The sequence below is a fragment of the Daphnia magna genome, linkage group LG8 (genome assembly GCF_020631705.1).
Source record: "Daphnia magna isolate NIES linkage group LG8, ASM2063170v1.1, whole genome shotgun sequence".
In the NCBI taxonomy this organism is placed as follows: Eukaryota; Metazoa; Arthropoda; class Branchiopoda; order Diplostraca; family Daphniidae; genus Daphnia; species Daphnia magna.
This window is the reverse complement of record NC_059189.1, coordinates 1,475,848-1,498,567: the sequence shown is the minus strand read 5'-3', so window position 1 is coordinate 1,498,567 and position 22,720 is coordinate 1,475,848. Positions and strand designations below refer to the sequence as shown.

The window sequence follows — 22,720 nt, the reverse complement described above, 5'->3', positions numbered from 1 at the left end:
CATCATTCAAAAATCCGGCGGCCGTCGGATTTTATTTTTTTCTTCTTCTTCTTACAAGATAAAAGAAAAAAAAAAAAGAGAAGGGGCGCGAAGTACAAAAATTGAATCGCAAACAACAACAAAAAAAAAAAAGTCACGAGATAAAAGACTAGGGTCGATCCCCCAGAAATGCTCTGCATTTTTTCGCCATGGAAGGCACACACACACACACATAAAAACTCATTTCTTTATCTCACTTTATATGGGGCGACGGTGGCCATTGATCATCATTCCTAGAGTACCCATAGCGCCCCATGGGGTAGACCGTTGTCTGTACAATTATGTACAGCAAGCGAGAGCGTCACGACGCACCGCCAAAACAACAACAACAACAACAACAAAGGCAGGGAAAATAAAGAAGTGGTTGATAACTCACCCTTTATCGTAGAGGTTGCAGTAGGGAAGATTGAGTTGACGTAGGAAGAGCCAGACCTGTTGGTAGGACCAGTCTAGTATGGGGCTAACCCTCATCACGCTCGGCCAGCCGTCGTCCGTCATCTACAGATGACGGGGAGAGAGGAAGAAATACAAAACCAAATGAGAAAACAATAGCAATCGGTAAGGTTGGAATGGAACAATAATACGGATCAGGAAAGCAATAAAGATTATGGAGCGTGAGCGCTTATGGAGTGCCGCCTTAGGGCGGGTCTCAAGACGCATGGCCAGGAATGAGGAATGACACAAAGAAGAAAAAGAAAAAAGAGATTTAAGCCCTACGTTTGTGATGAAAGAGGTTTAACAGGATGCCGTTAAAAATCTATCAATCAAAAAGGTGGGCCAACATTCGCATGGAATTCATCGTCCCCTCCCTGCTCTTTTCCGCCATTCATTTATGATCACACAGTCGCGGCAATCTTTCAAGAGATCCGGCAGTTGAAGACCTGCGAGGAGCAGGTTGATTTCAACTGGAATTCACGAGTCTCCCATCAAAACTTTACGAGCGGTTCCGTTTCATCGCGACTTGACAAACTCTTCACACACACACACAAAACTATTTCGACGGCATTTAAAGGTTAGACACAACGTCTATCAAATAGAAATAAAAAATATAAAAAAAAATAAAAGATGGAACGATATAGGCACCTGAAAAGCCTGAAGATTTGCAGAGTGAGGATCACTCCGTCGGGTTCCCATGAGAATGGCTTTGATTTCGGGATGCTCATTCAACGCCATCTTCAATCCGGATCGCACGGGTCCCGGCACTGTCCACAATTCCAAATCATACCTATATAAAACAAACAAAAACACTATAGAAAATGTAATTAAATTAAATTAAATTAAATTAAAAAAGAGAGCTTTCGTGACAAACATGACCAACCCCGCAAAAAAAAAATATAAAAATAAAAATAAAAATTCCTTTTACAGTGAATGAGAAAGGAAAGAGACGGAGCGTTTCAAAGCGCGGATCGATTGGGAAGACACTAACAAAATCGGATCGATAATTGAAACGCAGCAGTGTAGTAGCCTATTGTAGCCCCAAAAAGGAAGGGGGCAGGGAGCCTCTTTCGAAGTGGATTGGATCAATTAGAGTAAGAGACTGACAGGACGTGGGATATAGAATAGAGTGAGCTAGAATGAGTGGCGCGAACCAACGAGAGAAGAGAAAGAAAAGAGGAACGGCCAGGATATCCTGATGGAGGAGACAAGGTTGATGGTATTATAAGTACGAAGAAAGTCCCTACGTGCCTTTGTCGCGTGTCTTCGATAAACTGTTCCATCTCGGGGAATGGATCCTGTCCGCGGATGTAGAGCGCTCGTAACCTCAACCCATCGGTTGTCGATCCTTTGTTTCGTTTAGTCCAGGCCGCGTGAATCAGGTGAAGCAAAGCGCTGCAGTCCTTGCCGCCGTTGAACGAAACGCACACCTCCGACGGCTGGTAGCGCGAAAGACATTCTTCAATCGTCTGACAGTGAAAACAACAAAAAGCAAAAATAAAATAAAAACTAATTAGGATTTGACACGGTCGAAACGTATTAACAAAAGGTGAAGCTTTGACAGCCGAGGGGTGAACTAGTGGACCCCAAAACTTTCCTTGAGGTGACCAATTAACAAATGGTGGAAACTGACGAGAAAAGTTAACTTGATAAATGCTAGTAGGGACAGCGGTCTTCACCGTCGTCTATCGATTAGACCAACAAAAAAAAAAAAACGGGGTACTCCTTTTTTCTCGTGCGGATAAAAGGAGGGGCTTTTGACCTAACGCGAAATAAACAAACGCAGAAATGTAAAACAGGACAGCGAGCAACGCTCGTTGCATCCAAGTCCTTAAGGCCATATTCTTATCGAGCGGGCCATGGTGTGAGAGGACACTCGTTTTAAAAAAGCGCGAAAATCAGGCGACGGACAAAACACAAGGGGGAACGGATTGCCGGCAAGACCTTGTGTTTCAGAACATCCGGTTGATGAGATGAGCACGCGCCTGCGTGAGATTGGCCCGCTTTGCATATGATCGCTCTGGGAACTGTCATCCCATCTTATCAACGGAGCATTTCACCCAACAAAAGTGAAAACCTATGCTGTTATAAAGAGATAGAAGGCAAAGGAACGAAAAGGAGGGTAAGCCAGACAAGAAAGGAAGAAGGGGGGGAAAAAAATAAAAAATAAAAGAAATTGTCGTCACCTGATAGGCGTTGGATACGGGGACCTGGAGCTCGTGATGATGGGCTCCCTTGCCACCGATGATATCTTGAATGGCTTCCGCTGCTCGCTCGATGGCCATGGGATCGTAGGAAACGATGCTATCGGCTGGCAGCTCGGACGACAGGTACTGATAGGCAGCGTCTAGCCGGGCCTGATTGGTGGATTCCATTGTCAACTTGGTGCGGTAGTAACTGTGACCTATGACAGGGTAGGAACCGAACGAAACATGAGCTCCAAATTGCTTGACGGCTGCGTTTAAAATGGGCGCCAAACGGACTTCATCCGTCTGGACGTAGATTTCGTTAGTCAGAAAGGCGTAATCGGGATTCCGGGCTAGGATTTCCAAGTGCCTGCAACATCGTTTGAGGTATTGCGGGATGCCCGGCATGATGTACACGTTGTTCACCTGGACCATGGGGAAAACAGAGACCCCGTTGGCATGGTGTAATCGACTAGAGGCTGGAACTAGAGCCATCTTTAGAGCTGGATCAAAACTGGTCGTTTCCACATCCCAAGGAAATGTGGGAGGATTGAGAGGATCATAATCTGGTACAGTAATCTTGAAATGAGATTTGATGAGGGCCACAAGATCGGGCAACAGGATCAACCTCTCTTGTAGACCATGGGCAATGGCTTGATATGTAATGTCATCGTGAGTTGGACCGATTCCCCCAGCTGTCACAACGTGGGTGAACTTTTTGGAAAAAAGGGCTACTTCCTCAGCGATGACATCCACTTCATCAGGAATAACAGATATCTTGCGTACATCTACCCCCAGTGAATAGAGTTTCTGGGCCACGTAATGAGAATTGGTATCAGCCACTTTTCCTTTTGTGATTTCATCCCCGATGATGATGATGCCAGCAGTGCACTTGGAAGACATTGACCTGTTCGAGAAACAACGCCGGAAGTAATGAAGCCCCCAGCTATTCTTCCCTACTATATCTACGTTCGGCTTGGCCAAAAGTCTGAGCATAACCACTCGCAGCGTGGGCAGCTTTGAAACTATTCAAAATAGTGAAGTTATCTAGGGATATTTTAACAGGGAAACGGTATCCCTGAAGTTAATTTTACCCGACAATTTAAACGTCAAAGAAGACACGAAAACGAGGGAAATGAACGAGCAGATTTACGTAACGTTTTGTCTTACCTGCGAATTGCGAACGCCGATAGTTCGTCTGCTGTTTTGCTTGTCATCATGCACTGCTCTCTAGCGAAGAAATGTTCAACTATTAGACGATAGCGGGCGGAATTTGGACCTTGCCTGGATGGACACAGATGCTGTAAAATAATAATAATAAGAAAAAAATAAACGAGGTCATTCCACATTTATTTTGATTGAATGTTTTAACGAAAAATTTAATGATAATAAAAATTTCTTTAAAAAATGTGTTTTTCGGTATCTTTTTTCTTTTGCTGATCTCAATAAAATAGCGAGGGACCTTGGGCTATTGACTTATTTACGCAACCACTCGAACTTTGTTTACATTATCTTTAACCCCGCCGATTGGGACCGCCGTCGCGACGGGACTCTTTGCTAGCCCTAACACAACAGCTGTCACAAAGAGGAAAACAAGTTTCAAACATCGGACAAAAAAAAATAAATACAAAAAAAAAAGGACCTTATACGCTTTAACTCTTATGAACGTAAAATGTATTCTTCTTTTTTTTTTGCTTTCTTTCGACTCCGAAAATGGAGATAGAAGGGAGTTGCCGAGGTTTCTTGTTAGAAAACAAACACATTGGCCAATTAAGCGTAGGGTGAATGACACGCGGTCGGGGGGTTGGGCTCCCTTCGCCTGTGAAAATGCCTGTTTGTTCGGCATCACTTCACTTTGTCCTCCATAAAGCCTTAAAGAGAGAGCGCTAATCAGCTCGGTTGCGCACGTAACGAGGATGAGAATGAAAAGAGGGGTAAAATGACATCGTTAAAGTTCGGCTCGTAACGCGACTCCATCAGCGACTGTTGATTCTCTTTTTCACCCTCCTTATGGCTTTCACATTGGGATACAATCATTCATAACGTCGCTAAGAAGAAACCGTCTTTGTTTGCCTCCGTTCAACAAAAAAAAAAGAAAAAGAAAAGGGGAGAACCTCATCAACGGAATGTCATTAGCGAAAAAAATAAAATAAAATAAAGATTTGAAGCTTCCAAATGAGCTGCATGTTGTGTATCGTTGTTTGAAACGTGATATTTCACAACACGGAGCTAGGGAAATATAAGGCCGTCCTGTTTGTTTCCATACACGACCAAATCATTCGTGAAACATTTGCGCCTATAACGTGCGCATTCATAATGTCGGATATTTCCATTTCAAGCACGAAATTTTCTTCTATTTTATTTTTTCTTTCTCCCTTTATATTTCTTATTTCATCCTCTTTTTTTTTTAATTTTTTTTTACTTCATTATTTTCTTTATCGTTCCGTTCGAACGCAACATTCCTGCATCCCTCTCTTTGACTGTATGTTTCTCCAGTGAAGAAAGAAAAGAGACCCAGACAGCTCAATCTTATGTGAGCTACATAAGGCAACAGCAGCAGCAACTGCGTGTTCGTGCATACATACACATATATATATATATATATATAAATGTTATCAAGATTGTTGCGTTTGTCGTGTTTAGCTTTTTGTTTTCTCTCTCTTTCGTTGGTTTCTGGGAACCCCGAAAAAAAACCAAACAAAAAATCAAAGAAAAACAAAAATGATGGCTACTATGCATAATTTTCGATTTGAATCAACGGGAAACGGCGGGAAAAAAAAAGGACACGAAAACAAAACAAAAAAAAAGAAAATGTTTTGAAATATCTACGACCAGATTGGGGGAAAAATCCCTTAAATAGGCAACTTGTCGATTTCGATCTATCCAACGTGGGAATCATGGTAGATTGGATGTCAACCAGCAGTCGAAAAAGCCAAACCAGCCATCGAGATTGATCGATCCTTAAATTCAATCGGATTATGACGAAGCCAAGCCAACCAGAAACTTACCAAACAACACCCCCCCAAAAAAAAAAAGAAACCGAAGTCAAACAAGACGGAAAAATATTGAAGATGAAGGGCCCCGTGCAAGTTTTTTTGTGCGTCGGATATGCATAGAGGAAGAAGCAGGAAGGTTAAAGCAAGAAAAGAAGGAGATGACGAATAAAGAAAGAAGAAAGAAGAACGAAAAAAAAAAAAAAAAAGAAAAAAAAGGGGGAGGGATTTGAGGTTTCTTGTTCGCTTTACATTATCTCTTAGAATGGACGGATGAACTAGCGCAGCAGTGCTGGGGGTCGGCCAACACATACAAGACACAGGCTCCTCAACGTCGACTGCTCACCAAACTTGAACAGTCGCATTTTGATCATGTCCACGGTCGCATCGGCGCCGTCGACCAGCAATTACAGTGTCTCTTAACAAACATTTCATACAATTCAAACTGTATTTTTGAATTTTGCGCGCTTTAAAAAAAAGGGACGAAATTTACCAATGCGCGACAGTGGCACTAGTCGCCATCGTTTCGACATAATTTAACTTGAAAAAGAAAAAGGCGAACAAATAAAAGAAATTCTGCAACAGCCTGTTGGGTTCCATCAGCTGTGTGGATGCGTGAGTTTTGCTGAGTGGTACGTGCCTCTCTCTCTCTCTCTCGCCTCCGTGAGCGTTTAAGTGTGTAGTGTGTGAGTGTGTGTGTAATATTATTGTTGGTGCACGCGCACGCGAGGGATTCTCTCCAGTCGTCTTGTCTCGGCGTCCGGAGCGAGGCGGTCCCTTTTCACACAGCGTGTCCCGTCCGTCCGTTTTGCATTCGCAACGATGCAACATCAGAGGCTGACTTTATCGGCTTTCCTGGCCGTCCTGCACTGGCTGCTCGACGGGCAGTTGGCGCTGGCCAAATCCAACGTGAACGGCCAGCAGAATTACGGCTCTTTCAGCGGCAGCGGATTAGATCAAGACGGAGGCCTACAACCAGCCGTCGGAGGGTATATTACCATTTTTTGTTTTGGTTTTCTTCCTTCCCCTAACGTGTTACGTTTTGTTGTTGTAACTACGCCTGAATCCATTACGTCATCGAAATTTCGAAAAGAAAAAAACAAGAAAACAAAGGGGGAAAAAAAATAAATGTCTCCCTGTTTAAATCCGATTTTGAACATTTTTCGAAAAGAAAAAAGCTGCCCCTGGCTGGGAACAAACAACAAAAAAAAGTCCAATCCCATTTGAATACTTAATATATTATTTTTTTTTTCCTTATTCCTAGTATACATACGCACCGTATCGGGTGAATCAATCACGTGATCGTCTTTTTGGTGTGTGTGTGTGTGTGTGTATCGTGACTGTTCACTCTTAAGGCGCTGTAGCTAGATAGAGCGAGAGAGAACAGCCTCGAAAACATCAAGAGGTCAAACAGACACGAAAATATAAAAAAAAAGAGGAAAAAAAAAAATGTCGGCCTGTGGTGTCGGCTGTAATGGGTCTCAAACCGAACAGAAGAGCCGAGAAGAATAAAATTATACCCTTTTTTTCTGTTCCTCTTTAAGTAGAAGAAGAAGAAGAAGAAGATGTATATGAAGTAAAGGAGAAATAGGTGTGTCATAAGATTTGTGTGTGTGCCTTATAAGGCCGGCCAACACCATCCGAAAGTCGCATGCTATATCTCTCGCGTTCTTTTCTTCTTCTTTTGGGGGGAGGAGAGAGGCGTACCTCAGCAGGAGGCAAAAAAAAAAAAAGGAAAAACATTTTTCTCTTCCTTTTCTGAAGAAGAAGAAGAAGAAGAAAAAAACTAAAGAAGATGCTGCAGCATCCCATAAGTCTCCGTTTTATTTAGGGGCTTATTCTAGGAGCAGCGATAAGCATCTCGTTCACGAACGCGATGAAGCAGGCCGCCTAACATTTTAGCTTCCCTACAGCTCACGACCTCCTCTCATTTTTTTTCCTGCTGACTCGTGCGGTTTGGAGAGGAAAAAAAGAAAGAAAAATATACATTCGATTCCCGAATGATGTCGCAATTCTGCCCGTTTGGTCGGCGCTTCTTAAAATCAAAAGAAGAAATATGTCCATTTGCTTCTCGTGTTACCAACGGCCATCCCGACCAGCCGCCGCCGACTGTTATCGCCTGTATGCAGACTGAAAGCGGATGGATCAGAAAGGAAGTTGCATCAATATGGACCCAAAAGTCCCAAAGTTCAACAGATTTTTTTTTAAGTTTCTCTTTTCGATCCGCTCCCGACTTTAAGGACTCGTTCTTTATTTGGTTCGTTCTTGTTTTTCTTTCTTCTTCTACCACACAGACGTCCTTGGGTTGGCTTTGTAGGGAAATTCAACAAAAAAAAAAAGAGATGAACGTTCCGAGCATCTCGAATGCAAAGCACCAAAACTTTCCTTCATCCCTTTACAGGAGCGTTCGTTCACCAATCCGATTTAGGAATCGTCTCCCCCCCCCCCAAAAGAAAAACGTTTAAGAAAAAAAACAAGGGACACACAAAAGAAAGAAATCGAGATAACCATTTGTTGAGGATAAAAAGGCAAGAGAGTCAAATGAAGCTTCATCGGATGACGATGAGGAATCGTGTACAAGAATCCCGATTCATTTTCTACCCCTCCGAAAAACATACCACCCCTATATGTTGCGTGGTGTCATCACAACAACAACAACAACAACACACACAAAAAAGAGAGATGCTTTACTACCGATACTAAGCTTTTCCCGTTTGTTAGCTGATGGGTGGGGCATTTTTTTCTCTTTCTTTCTCCCTTTCGTTGTCATAGAAACCTCCCATGAGAAGATCGTTAATCATCGAAAGTTGATCCCTGTCACACCTTATAATCTCCATCTGTATTCCGGAAGATGAATACATTTTCAAATGTCCCTCTATTCCGGTTGACACATTCCAACGTATCAGGGACCTGAAAAAACCTGAGTTGTACATTAGTTATCCCTCCAGTATGACCTAGCAAAGACTCTGTACGGAAAGAACTTGAAACTGGGCAACATCCCCGATGGCTTTCCATTTTTCTTTTTTGAAACTAGAGAGTCATTCTTTTTTATCACGTAGACATAATAAATAAAAAGCTTCCTCCGGGTGCTTGCTGTAGTGGTATATAGGGGTCATCATCGTCTGTCAAGGTTTCGACATTTTTCTCGCGAAATAGTCAAATGAAAAAAAAGGGGGAGGAGAGAGAGAGAGAGTCTGAGAAGTCAAATAGGATCGTTAAGTCGTAGATTTTTACGAACGAAGACTAACGAAAAGAAAACAAGGACGTCTGACTTGTTGCCGCTGTATATGGTCAACTACTAATAGCTTTTGCATTGTGACTGGCAAGATGCCGCATCCGCTACGTGCTCGGAATGGAAAAATCGCATTTTTAGCAAAGCGTATTATATCGCAGTCGAAACGGTGCGACGCGAAAACAAAAAAATTTTACAACGAAAAAAATAAAAATAAAAATAAAAATCCTACTTCCTTTTAAATTCTTACTTGTTTTCGATAGCTAAACAAAGCGGCCTTGGCCAGGCTAGAGAGAGAGAGAGGTGGAATAGATCCAAGGAGCTTTTAGGATGATCGTCTGGAGAGGGGACGAAATCACCATGTGAAAACGGGAGAGAAAGAAAGAGACATTTTGGTGTGTCGAAGGCCAACAAGATGAAACCCGTGTATAGTATTCAAATAATGCCTCTTTACATTTGCCCCGTTCCGAGGGCGGATAGGGAGAGAGCTAATGCTGATGGATAAACGACATTCATGGCGTTGGCCACCGAAAAAAAAAAAAAAACATTGATGCGGTCACGTACAAACCTGCCTCTCGTCTAGCACTCATTTTTTTTTCTTCTTTGTTTTCTTCTCCGGAGACACGCATGTCTTTGCCCAGCTTTTTTAAAACCCTAACCTGTAACGCAGATTGATACGTATTTAGGACCTCTACAGCTTTTTCGAAAGTATCCCCTCGTCACCCCAATCTTCTTTGAAATCGTTTCTTTTTTCGAACGATGGTGTTAAAAATCTTGAAAACAAATGAAGATATCACTGAGCAACCCCCCCCTTTTTGTGTGTGAAGGGGAAGATATTCAGAATTTTTTTTGTCGGATTCCCTGTATAATTTTAAAAAGACGTAAAGTTAGGGTTGGTCGTCGCCAACAGGGTCAACTTCACATCTTGTAAAGATTAAACAAGATAAAAACTGTTGCGATGATATTTCCGAATATTTGTTATTGTAATTTAATGGCCGATTTCGTTTTCCAAACAGACCGAATGTTTGTCGATCGCGTTATCGCAACTATTGCTGCCCGGGGTGGACGTTAAGGCCAAACACTGGACTCTGCATCATCCGTAAGTCAAAATTTCGATTTTGCTAAATTTCTGGCGTATTCAATTTCAGCTGAAATGTTTCTTTTAAAAAAATAAAAATAAAAAACGAATCCAGCAATCTGTACTCGACCGTGTGGTGGACGTTGTATTCGGCCCAATGTTTGTAACGGGGGAACCATTGACGGTAACGGTGCCAATGGCGGTAACGGCGGAATCGGTAATCGAATAATTTAAAAAATGCAATAAATGCCCTTACCTTTTATGACGGAAAAAAATAAAATTCAGATGGGAACTCGTTGACGTCAGCCAATTCCTGCCCGAATCTCTGCCAAAATGGAGGCACGTGCGTCGGCAAAAAATGCGTCTGTCGTCCGGGATTCTCCGGAGAAGCCTGCGAAGATGGTCAGCAATTAGGAATATTTTCAAACATACATATTTAATCAAAATTATATTCTTAAAATGAAAAAAAAAAAAAAAATCTTGGTTCAAACGGTGGGTTCTATTTATAGGTGTTTGTACTGAGCCGTGTTTGAACGGAGGACGTTGTATTGGTCCCGACCGTTGCGCATGTGTTTACGGATTCACCGGACGTCGCTGCGAGGCTGGTATGTAAAAACCAAATACTAAACCCTCATCGATTATCTCCCCTTTAAAATGTATATGTATATATATATATATTTAAACACCAACAACAAAAGAGCTTTTTGTAAATAAGAAAGTTTGGAACGAGTCAAAAAACATCATTCCAACATGACAGATGAAGGGTTGCGTGTAAAGTGAGGGGAGACATCCAATTCGAATTGAACTGGAAAAGAAACGGGAAACCCATTTTTGGGAGAACGAAAGAGGAGAACAAAAAAACATTTATAGAGAAAGATGTAGAAAAAGAGAGAGAAAATACATGACAGTCATCAATAGCCCTCGAGCAGGAGACGACCCTACTCTTGAAAGATGTTGCCTTGTTTTCCTCATCTCTTTATCCGTGTCCCGGATTCCGGCGTAGGGGAGGGCAATGAAAATAAAACCGAAATCTTACAAAAGACACGCACCTACTTGACCTCTTTATGATGATAAGCTCTTCAAATCTATTAGCCAAGTCACAAGCGGAGGGGGAAATGAGGGTAGTACATAATAACCATTTCTCGTTTAATGCAACATTTCATTTTAAACGCCTCTGTTTAGTAATAGTTTTAACTAATTGAAAATATTAAAAAAAGAAAAAAACTGCTGTATTTAATAACCCAAACAAAAGATTACCGGACGGGCCCTTGCTTCACGAAAATCAACAATGACATGTGCCAGGGCCAGCTGCAGGGTGTTGTGTGCACTAAACAATTGTGCTGCGCCACCGTGGGCAAAGCTTGGGGCCATCCTTGCGAGCAATGTCCGGCTAAATTGGACTGTGACAAAGGATTCCTCCGCAATATTCACAGCGGTCAATGCGTTGGTAAGTCAATCCTTCTTTCTTCAATTAAATGTGCTTGAAAAGAACGTAAACGCTATGCTATAACAGATATCGACGAGTGCGAGGCAATTCCGGCGCTTTGCGAAGGCGGTACGTGCGTGAACACGATCGGTTCGTTCCGATGCAATTGCCCAGCTGGACAGGAGCGAGATGAAGATACCAACGAATGTCGTGAAGCAGACGAATGCCAGCAAGAGGGCGTCTGCGACAACGGCCAATGCGTCAACACCGATAACGGATATTATTGCATCTGTAACAAAGGTTTCATTTCCAGCCAAGATCGCAAACATTGCATCGGTAAAAGACAATTTTGAAAATATTTTTAACTTGAAAATCTGATTTGAAAAAACAAACAAAAATTGATTCAGATGCTCGGCGAGGAAACTGTTTTACTACGATCGGTCGTAACGGGCAATGTCGTAACAAACTGGCCATCAAATTGACAAAGAAAGATTGTTGTTGTGGCATCAACATGGGCAAGGGCTGGGGCGATAATGGCGTCTGCGAAATGTGCCCTTTAATCGCAGATGGTACAATTTCAAAATTCAAATTTTTCTTTACTTTTTCAAACGTAAATACTAATGGGAAATGTTTACAGACACATACGCTCAGCTGTGTCAAGAAGCTGGACATTTGAGTAAAATCAACGAATGTATCCTGAGGCCAGACATTTGTGGTGCGGGAAAATGTATCGACACTCCTGACGGTTACAAATGTGAATGCAAACCGGGTTACGATGTGGGGCCAACGGGCATTTGTGAAGGTAACTGACTACTAAGATATTATTTGCGTCATTAAGGTTACCCCAACTGATTGTTTTTCCATCATCGTAAAGACATTGACGAGTGTAAATTAAAGGGATACTGCCAAGGCGGCCAATGCACCAATCTCGTTGGTAGTTACACCTGTTCTTGCCCACCCGGTTTCGACCTCAGCTCCGATGGCAAACAATGTTTAGGTAGATAGTCATTAGCATTTCGAAGAAGAAATTGGGCATTGGCTAAAGCGTTTGGTCGTATTTCTTGTCAACAGATCACGACGAATGCGGAGAAACAGGAATGTGCGCCCACGGAATTTGCATCAATATGGACGGATCATTCAAATGCCAATGTCAAGAAGGATACGCTCTTTCACCATCGGGTCACGCTTGCATAGGTAATATACCAACGATTGAAACCTTAACAGCTGGAACCGACAAGAAAACTGATTGTTTATCTAGATTTGGACGAATGTGCCGAAAATCCGCGTATTTGCCTTAACGGTCGTTGCGAGAATATTCCAGGCTCATTTGAATGCGTTTGCGAGGAAGGATTTTCTAGCTCAGCGGTCGGTCCATTCTGTGTCGACATGGACGAGTGTGGCCAGACGGGCATGTGCGACAATGGAAAATGCATCAACATGGACGGCTCGTTTAAATGCGTCTGCGATTCGGGATACAAACTCTCCTCAGATGGAAAGACTTGCATTGGTAAAAATAAAAGATCTAATTGCATTTTAATTGTTGGCAATTTAAAAAATGAAAAATGTGTGCATTTAGATATCGACGAGTGTAACCAAAATCCTTGTCAGAACGGTATTTGCATCAACTCGGCCGGAAGCTTCAAGTGCGAATGTCCACCAGGACTCGTTCTCGGTATCGACGGACGGTCTTGTTTAGATTCGAGAAGGGATGTTTGCTACGCTCATTTCCGAGATGGACAGTGTTTGAATCCATCAACGTCACTCGTTACCAAGTCTAGCTGTTGCTGTTGCACAGTGATTTTGGGTCAACCAATGGGCTGGGGCACTCCCTGTCAAGCCTGCCCCCAACCTGATAGCGAAGAATTCGAACAACTATGTCCCTTCGGTTCTGGCAAAACTCACAGCGGAGACGGTACTAAAATCTACGTCAATTCCAACTGAAATTCAACTGACTTTGAAAATTTTAAATTTACAGATATTAATGAATGTGCCCAAAATCCAAACATTTGCACGAACGGAGCCTGTGAAAACTTGTTGGGAACCTATCGTTGTATTTGCAACCCCGGCTACCAAGTCGATAGTTCTGGCAAAACGTGTACTGACATCAACGAATGTGCTATTGACAACCTACTGTGTGACGGGGGACAGTGTCGTAATACCCCAGGGAGTTTCCAGGTAACATTTGCTTAAACAACTGTTAAGTATTGTTTGATTACTGTCTGACATGTTTCTTTTGATCGTAACAGTGCATCTGCCCAACTGGGACACAATTGAATGCAGCCACTAACGTGTGTGAGGACGTTGACGAGTGTCGAGAGCTGGGAGTTGATGCTTGTGCTAATGGGCAATGTGTTAACATGGTCGGTAGCTATCGATGCGAGTGTGCTGATGGAGCTGTTCTGGACAATACTGGACGTGTTTGCATAGGTAAGCAGGGAATGTGGGGAAAATCTAGCAGAAAGAGTTAACTTACTTGATTTGGGGCTTCACTGCTGACTGCAAAGTCTGGTCTTTGATGAAAAGAATATGCAAATTTCCAGACACTTTGCAAAAATGGAGGTAACATATGTGAACACTTTCGTGGTGTTCAAATCGAATGGTGATGAGAAGACCCGCTGAGTCACACAAATAATTTTCATTACAACGTTGCAATTTTCATCACAGCGTTGCAATTTTCATTAAAGTCTTCCAAACCGAAAAAATCTGAAATTAAAAATGTTATTTTTGTAAAAACTTTTGACAGATAATCGTAAAGGTTCGTGCTGGACTAAAGTGGTGGATGGTCGCTGCGAAAATAACCTCCCTCGACTCACCTTGAAATCAGAGTGTTGTTGTTCTGTCGGTTTGGCATGGGGAAGTCCTTGCGAGATGTGTAACACGATCGAGTGTGACTGCCCCATCGGTTACGCCAAAGTGGACGGCAAAACATGTACGGATGTCAACGAATGTGACTTGAATCCAGGCATTTGTAAAGGAGGCGGTATTTGCGTGAACACGGAAGGTTCGTTCACTTGTACTTGCCCACCGGGACTGACGCTCGACGACACCGCCACACGTTGTATCGATCAGCGTCAAGAGCCCTGTTACCTCGATTATCGACATGGTATCTGCACCAAGGAACTGGGGGGTCATTACCTCAAGAGTGTTTGCTGTTGTAGTATTGGTAAAGCATGGGGTCATGCTTGTGATTCCTGCCCTAAACCAGGCTCTTCGGCTTTCGAGGAACTGTGCCCGAAAGGTCACGGCTACGTCAACCGTAAGGACATTAACGAATGCACGACATTCTCCGAAATGTGTGACCATGGTCGCTGTAAGAACAGCATTGGTAGTTTCAACTGTCGATGTAATCAAGGCTACGCCCTAGATGAAGATGGAATCAAGTGCAATGGTAGCTGATAACGTTCTTTTCTGAAATATTTTAAAAATAATTAATGATCGTTTTACACATTCAGATATTGACGAGTGTAACATTATGAGAGGAGTTTGCGGTAATGGCACGTGTCAAAACACTAACGGAAGTTTCACCTGCGACTGCGAGGAAGGTTTCGAAAGCACCATGATGATGCAAATTTGCATGGGTATGTTAAATTCCATCAGTGAATTTGATTAATTTATTCGTTGTCTATTATTTCTATTGCAACTATACCAGATATCGACGAGTGTTCTCGCACACCTGGGCTGTGTCGTGGTGGTAAATGTATCAACACTCCCGGTAGCTTCCGTTGCGAATGTCCACCAGGCCACGAATTGGCACCCAACCGACGCTCTTGTAAAGGTAAACTGACCAATTTCTTTTTCATATAACTGTTTCCAGTTTAAATGGCTGCTTTCCACTCAGATATTGATGAGTGTTCTCGTACAAGCGGCATCTGTTCAAACGGTGTCTGTGAGAACATGATGGGCACTTACCAGTGCGTTTGTAACGATGGCTACCAACAAACAGGACAGAAATCTCACTGCGAAGGTAAAAAAAATAAAATTTTAATTTAAGAAATTTCAGTTTCAAACATCTTGGCTGGTTATTTACAGATTTGGATGAGTGTAATGTCAATAATGGCGGTTGTGACGACAATTGTATGAACACACCCGGCAGTTTCTCTTGCGCTTGCAGGTAACCAATAACTTCCAAACTTCTTTGATTTAAAAATCATTATTTGCCATTTTTCTTTTACGAATTTCAGTGCTGGTTACATGTTGCTGATGGACGGAAGAAGCTGCGCTGACATCGATGAGTGCAAAGAGAATCCACGTATCTGTAACGGTGGCAAATGCACTAACACACCAGGCAGTTACCTGTGTACCTGCCAGGGTGGATTGACCACCTCTTCCGACGGAATTACTTGCGAAGGTTCGATAAACTTTGAATTTCTGTAAAATTTTCATCTTTACATGTAACGTTTTACCTGTGCGTCCTCCAGATATTGACGAGTGTACAACTGCTAGCATTTGTCAAAATGGTGAATGCGATAATACTTTGGGATCATACAAGTGCCGCTGCGAGGAAGGCTACTCCGTCAAGGACGACGGCCCTGGTTGCACGGACGATGACGAGTGTTTGCTTGGAACATTCAGCTGTGACGTTAATGCCGAGTGCAACAACACAGAGGGTGGTTACGAGTGCCGCTGCCGCGAAGGATTCACCGGCAATGGCGTCGTTTGCCGTGACATCAACGAATGTTTGACCAACAATGGCGGTTGCGATCAGGATGCCCAATGTATCAACACGGAAGGATCTTTCAAGGTACATTAATCATTGACATTATGTAAATAAATTCAATATTTACCTGTAAATATTTTCTTGTATTCAAGTGCGTCTGTGACGCGGGATTCAGCGGAAACGGCTACGTTTGCCAAGACATTGACGAGTGCTCCAATGATCCCAACTTGTGCGAGAATGGTCAATGTCTCAATTATCCAGGTTCGTTCCGTTGTGAGTGCGAGATGGGTTTCATGCATCCGGATGAACGCAACGAACAGTCTTGCGTTGGTAAGTTTGCGACTTATTTCTTGTTTTACCCTAAAATTTCAAGAATTTTAAATATAAATCAATCGTACAGATATCGACGAATGCCAAATGTTCAGTAACCTCTGCGTGTTTGGCAAATGTGAAAACATTTATGGCATGTTCCGTTGCATCTGCGACAAGGGCTTTACACTGGATGAATCTGGCGGAAACTGCACGGACATCGATGAGTGTGACAACCCACAAGCTTGTCAATACGGAAATTGTATCAATTCACAGGGTGGATACGTCTGCCAATGTCCACCACATCACGAACTGATCCCATCGGAGAATGGATGCGTTGGTAAATCATCTAGCGTTTTTGCATTAGAATTTATCATTTGTTTTTGAGGTTAATGGAATCCATTTCAAATTTCAGACAAACGTGTGGGCTCTTGTTTCGTGGATGTCCACCAAACTCCAGCTGGCCGAAATGTATGCTCTAATAATGTCGATGAAATGGTATCACGATCCACTTGTTGCTGTTCCGTTGGAAAAGCATGGGGACCACAATGCGAATTGTGTCCAGCTCCCGATACCGATGAGTTCAAAGCTTTGTGTCCGGCTGGATCTGGTTTCAGGCCCAATATGATTACTGTACGATAAAGTTTCAAGCTTTTATTTCTTTTTCTTTGTTTACCTTGAGATATTTGAAATGTTTTCCAGGTCGTTTTGGAAGATATCGATGAGTGTTCAGAAATGGATAATTTGTGCAAGAATGGCCGCTGCTCCAATACTTTTGGCAGTTTTATGTGCACCTGTAACGATGGGTACCAAATTGACGACGCTAACGCCATGTGCGTCGGTACGTAACAAACTAGAAGATATTATTTCAAGGAAGGGCTTCAATTGAATTCATCCTTATTATTACCAGATACCGACGAATGCGCCCAGGACTCCTTGATTTGCGGCGTCGGTACCTGCGTCAACACAGACGGAGGCTACCACTGCATCTGTCCGGAAGGCTATGTTCTCTTACCTGGAGGAAGTAAGCTTTACCTAATTATAATGCTTGGTATGATCGTTTTTATAATTATTGACTTGCCTGGTCTACTCCACAGAGGAATGTGTCGACATGCGCAAAGAACTCTGCTACATGAACTACACCAACAATGCTTGCGGCAACGCCATGATGCAGCCGCAGACTCGAATGGTTTGCTGCTGTTCCATGGGTGCTGCTTGGGGCAAAAACTGCGAAGAGTGTCCGAAACAAGGATCTCGTAAGACCACTTCAATTTTCTTCTATCCGGCGAACCTAACATTTTTGCTATTTAGGGGAATATTTGACATTGTGTGGTAATCGACCTGGTTCCATCATTGATCCAATGACCGGTGTATCCAAGGAGATTGACGAATGCACGCTGATGCCGCAAATGTGCCAGAACGGTATCTGTATGAACGTTCCAGGTAGCTTCAAGTGCGAATGTAATCGCGGCTTCGTCTACGATGAAGATGCTCATCAGTGCATTGGTAAAATTGACGATTCAAATTATACACTGAAAATGATTATTAATTTGGTACTTTTCCCTTGTCGTTAGATGACAACGAATGTAATCGGCTGCACAGTCCTTGTCGCGGAAACGCCCAGTGCGTCAACACACCTGGAAGCTTTGAATGCGCTTGTCCGGATGGCTACAAGCTCGGCATCAGTGGCAGAGATTGTGCTGGTATAATACTGATAGATTAGAACTATTTATTAAGAGAATTTGGCTTGAAAACGCTATGAATTTGATTACCAGATATCGATGAATGTCGAGAACGACCTGGTATTTGCAACAATGGCGAATGTAACAACTTCCAGGGTTCGTTCCAATGCGTCTGTCGTAGCGGTTACACGCTGACACCCGGCCGTGATTCATGTGTGGATGTCGACGAATGCCAACGCAATCCCAACATTTGCAATAACGGCACTTGTCTCAACACATTGGGGTCTTACAAGTGTCACTGTTACTCTGGTTTTAAACTCAGTCCTAATAATGACTGCGCAGGTTAGTTGATTTGAATTCAGATTAGTTTAACTAGCAACTATTAATACCTTGTTGTATTTTTGGTCGACAAAAGATGTTGACGAGTGTCGTTTATTGATGGGCATTTGCCGTAATGGCCGTTGTCGTAACACTATTGGTTCCTTCTCATGCGAATGTGCTGATGGCTACACCCTAACCGATGATGGACAGAATTGTCGCGACATTAACGAGTGTACAGAGGTGAGTCGTTTATGCGTTAGTCTATAAGTGAAGTTGAAATTTAAAAATCAATAATTGTTTACCTTCCAAAGCTTCCTGGAACATGCCCGGCCCCAGGCAAATGTCAAAATCTGATGGGATCCTTTGTGTGCTCGTGTCCACCAGGATACGAACTGATGCCCGACGGAAACACTTGCGCAGGTACACAAAATCTTTAAGTTACCTAACATCCATCAAAATATAATTTTCATATTCCCAGATGTAAACGAGTGTCTCGTGGATGAGAATTTGTGTGACGAGGGAGACTGTATCAATACAGAGGGCAGCTTCCGCTGTGAATGTCCCAACGGTTACGTCCTCAGCAGCGACGGCAAGAAATGCGTCGATGTCCGCGAGGAACTCTGCTTCAACAGTTACCGCAACGGAGGACGTGGAAGCTGCTCTGAACCGAGAAAAACAGCTATGACCAAGACTCAATGTTGTTGTACAATGGGAAGCGCTTGGGGCAACGCTTGCGAAAAATGCCCAGCTGAAGGAACCGGTAAATAAGAAGAAAACTTATTCCTCACCTACATGCAAATGGTTCTTAATGAGTAATCCCTTTTTTCAGCCGAGTTTGAGAAACTTTGCCCAAGCGGAGCCGGTCGTGGTCCAAAGGGAGAAGATCTTAACGAATGCAGTGTCATGCCAGGTGTTTGTGATGGTGGTGAATGTGTCAACACCGACGGATCTTTCCGCTGCGAATGTCCTATGGGCTTTGTATTGGACAGCACCGGCCTTAAATGCGTTGGTATGAAGTTTGGTTCCAAAAACAAAAGAAATGTGATACATTTTTTATATGATGGCAGATGATAACGAATGTGCCGTATCCAACATTTGCCGTAATGGTACCTGTACTAACGTGGAAGGAGGATTTGAGTGCGACTGTACTGATGGATTCGCTCCGGGTCCCATGCAGATTTGCGAAGATATTGACGAATGCCAGGAAATGGGTCACCAATGTGCCTTCCGATGCCACAACGTACCAGGATCCTTCCGTTGTATTTGCCCCTATGGTTACTCATTGGCCGCTGATGGTCGTCATTGTCAAGATGTTGACGAATGCTCAACTCCAGCTAACAATTGCAAATTCGCCTGCAAAAACTTGATCGGCTCATTCATGTGCATCTGTCCTGAAGGCTACACTCAAGTGGGCATGACAGATGATTGTCGTGACGTCAATGAATGTGCTGCTAACGGCAACCTATGCAAAAACGGTCACTGTATCAACACCAAAGGATCTTACAAATGCGAATGTTACGAAGGTTTCGAAGTCAGTTCTGATGGCAAACAGTGCATCGGTAAATTTGGTTTTCCTATTCGGCTTTAGCTTCTTTTCATTCTTCAATTCATTGATTAACAGATCGTCGGACTGGATACTGCTTCCGTCAATTAATGAGTGGTATGTGCACAACACATACCAACGGACTGATGCAAGTGACGAAGGCTGATTGTTGCTGCACAATGGGAGCTGCATGGGGACCTATGTGCGAACATTGTCCCCGTAAGGGTAGCGAAGAATACGAAGAGTTGTGTCTCGAAGTTGGTTACTCCGTTGACGGTCATGGTAGAGCCCTTCTACAATTATTATGGAAAAGAAATTCTTTTTACTTTTAGTTATATTATTTTAGATATCGACGAATGTAACACGATCCCGAACTTGTGTCGCAATGGACGGTGCATTAATACCTTAGGATCCTATCGTTGTATGTGTAATAAGGGATATCGGCCGGACCACAGTGGAACAAGATGCATCGGTCAGTGCCTTTTCTTCTACCACCTTCTGGTGTAAAATCCAGTTTTTTCTAATCATTTTTGCCTTCCTACAGACGTAAATGAATGCGAGTTGACGCCACCACCTTGCAAGTTTACATGCCAGAATACGGAAGGCAGTTTCATTTGCTCTTGTCCTAAAGGATATGTTCTTAACCCGGATGGAGTCTCTTGTCGCGATTTGGATGAATGTGCTACTGGCCAGCACATCTGTGAGCACGAGTGCCTTAATACAGCTGGTAGTTACAAGTGTATCTGTCCTAAAGGATATTCACAAGTCAACGACAAATGCATTGGTTAGTAACGGTTTGTGCTATTTTTACGACAACCATGCTAACCTGTGATTTGTCTAATCCAGATGTCAATGAATGCATTGAACAGCCAGGAGTTTGCGTCTCACCAGCTCAGTGTATCAACACACTTGGAAGTTTCAAGTGCATGTGTCCTCGTGGCTTCCAATTGGACCAAACTGGAACACAATGCCAGGATAACGACGAATGTATGGACGACAGTAGGTGTGAGAACGGATGTCAGGTAACCAAATTGATGAATAATGTGTCTGTTTGGACATCTCCTCCAATCTTGGTTTACCAACAGAACACCATGGGCAGCTACCGATGTGCCTGTCCAGACGGTTACGTCCAGCATCCATATTATAGCCAATGCATTGATGACAACGAATGCCAGCAAATGTCACCCTGCGGCAATGCTAACTGCCACAACACGTTGGGAAGTTATCGATGCGCTTGTCCCGATGGCTACCAATTCGACGGGCAGTTGCTTGTTTGTGTCCAAGTAAAATTATAAGTTTGATTTGACGGAAAATCCACAAATTGTTAACCGTTTTTTACCAAATAGGTTAGCAGCGGTTGCTCGAATAGTCCATGTGCCTTTGGATGTTCTCCTATAGGTAACAGTGGCTTCAGCTGCGGATGTCCTAGCGGCTACCAGCGGATTGCTCAGGTTTGTTTCTACGGAAAACAAAATCTAACAAATTAAAGAACCTCATCACTCACGGCATTATTTTAGGGACATTGTATATCGACTATAACGCCAATCAACAACGGTGGTTATGGAGGAGAAGAATACGGACCTAATGGTTTAGATCCTTACAACCAGTCCAAAGACAAAATCATCTCTACTGAAGGATGCTTCTCGTGCAAGGTCAACGGCGTCGGCCCAAGAGGAAAACGAAGCATTGGATCCGCCCAGAACTTGACATTAGACAGCTTCGCTCAAGAACTGAACACTAGCCAACCATTATCCATTCGAGTCAAGCTCGATCAGACCAGGCACCGCACAAATATTATTCTGCTCCAACCGGCCCTGCGTAACATGAAGGTATTTCAAGAATTTTAAAAAATTATTATTGAATGCAATTTAAAAACCTTAAATAACAGGAGCACGTCGAGTATGAGATAATCAAAGGTAACGAAGGAAAGCAATTCGAGATCATGACCAAGCGCGGGGTGTGGAGTCTTCATTTCCGACGCCGCCTCAAGGAACCGACCCTCTTTAACTTGGAGATCCGTGCCGTTAATGACGGCAGGGAGCAAAGTGAGGTCGACGAGTCACTTGACTTCCGCGTTCGTATTCAAGTCGTTCCCTAAAGAAAAGAGAGTAAAAATAAGAATTTCTTGCCACGAGTGGCAAAATCTGCCAAAAAACAAGAATAATTGAGAAATCATTTCTTGTTGAAAAGAGAAGAAAAACAACAACAATTTCGTTTCCCTTTTATAATGTCACATCCGGTGTCTGAATATTTGTTTCTTCCTATACGTTCAAGATGTTCAAACTTTCAATCAATACAGTTTCCTTTCCACCTTCTTATACACTTTCCAAACTTACCAGAATTCCCACTGCCAGTCCGTAATTGTGTCTCAAGACACTTGGCTGCCATCGAGAGTATCCAATTTATCTTTTACGCACCAAAACTGCCTTATTGCACTTCTGAAAATTTAGTGTTTGACCATGGGATCATATGCGCTGTTCGCCCTATATCTAACTCCGATGATATGATAACGATGTAAATAATCTACCTTGTGTTCCAACATTTTTAACGTTTTTCAACTAAAGTAATGTGCCTTTGTAGAGGATATAGAAGTCCTACTTCTAGAATGCCGTGGCTTACATGCAGGAGTGATCCTTTTATTTCATCTTATAATTAACTTCTCTGTTATGACCCACATAAAATACTAATGTCCTGTCACCCAAAACTTGGAAGGCATGCTATATAAGATTCACGGAATAGCAGTCTTTTCCTATTCTATCCGATTATTCATACATCTATGGTGTCTGATAAAGCAAACAATAAAGACAACTATCATCAAA

General features: G+C 42.9%; 2 protein-coding genes across 4 annotated transcripts in view; one reads left to right on the top strand and one right to left on the bottom strand.

Annotated features, from left to right (window-relative positions):
• The window catches only part of LOC116929297 (FAD synthase), a 15,895-nt gene extending 5,541 nt beyond the window's left edge, over positions 1 to 10,354 (bottom strand). For 2 of the 3 annotated variants that reach the window (XM_032936479.2, XM_032936482.2), the window contains exons 1-4: positions 2,661 to 3,824; positions 1,726 to 1,943; positions 1,123 to 1,264; positions 416 to 537 (exon numbers count right to left, since the gene is read on the bottom strand). In XM_032936479.2, the coding sequence (XP_032792370.2) occupies positions 416 to 537; positions 1,123 to 1,264; positions 1,726 to 1,943; positions 2,661 to 3,656 (1,478 nt within the window). In that variant the 5' untranslated portion in view covers positions 3,657 to 3,824. The other variant, XM_032936481.2, reaches the window with a different exon arrangement.
• LOC116929296 (fibrillin-2) lies at positions 5,978 to 22,720 on the top strand. Its single transcript, XM_032936478.2, has 44 exons — positions 5,978 to 6,642; positions 9,902 to 9,984; positions 10,079 to 10,180; positions 10,249 to 10,365; positions 10,473 to 10,568; positions 11,216 to 11,410; positions 11,477 to 11,725; positions 11,797 to 11,958; positions 12,027 to 12,191; positions 12,264 to 12,386; positions 12,461 to 12,583; positions 12,648 to 12,896; positions 12,966 to 13,301; positions 13,365 to 13,564; positions 13,636 to 13,816; positions 14,133 to 14,777; positions 14,842 to 14,967; positions 15,039 to 15,164; positions 15,228 to 15,353; positions 15,419 to 15,500; positions 15,571 to 15,737; positions 15,808 to 16,130; positions 16,199 to 16,376; positions 16,447 to 16,695; positions 16,771 to 16,988; positions 17,058 to 17,196; positions 17,266 to 17,379; positions 17,453 to 17,611; positions 17,667 to 17,861; positions 17,930 to 18,058; positions 18,131 to 18,379; positions 18,453 to 18,598; positions 18,670 to 18,778; positions 18,837 to 19,118; positions 19,188 to 19,367; positions 19,426 to 19,917; positions 19,980 to 20,183; positions 20,248 to 20,373; positions 20,446 to 20,685; positions 20,748 to 20,923; positions 20,987 to 21,184; positions 21,248 to 21,352; positions 21,419 to 21,730; positions 21,790 to 22,720. The coding sequence occupies exons 1-44, from the start codon at positions 6,476 to 6,478 to the stop codon at positions 21,997 to 21,999; spliced, it is 8,553 nt and encodes a 2,850-aa protein (XP_032792369.2). The 5' UTR covers positions 5,978 to 6,475; the 3' UTR covers positions 22,000 to 22,720.

Excerpts from the sequence above, each read along its gene's own strand:
- LOC116929296 (XM_032936478.2), top strand. The coding sequence starts at position 6,476 with ATGCAACATCAGAGGCTGACTTTATCGGCTTTCCTGGCCGTCCTGCAC. Across the intron at positions 12,897-12,965 it reads AGATGGAAAGACTTGCATTG|ATATCGACGAGTGTAACCAA; the intron begins GTAAAAATAAAA and ends GTGTGCATTTAG. Across the intron at positions 20,184-20,247 it reads TTACTCCGTTGACGGTCATG|ATATCGACGAATGTAACACG; the intron begins GTAGAGCCCTTC and ends ATATTATTTTAG.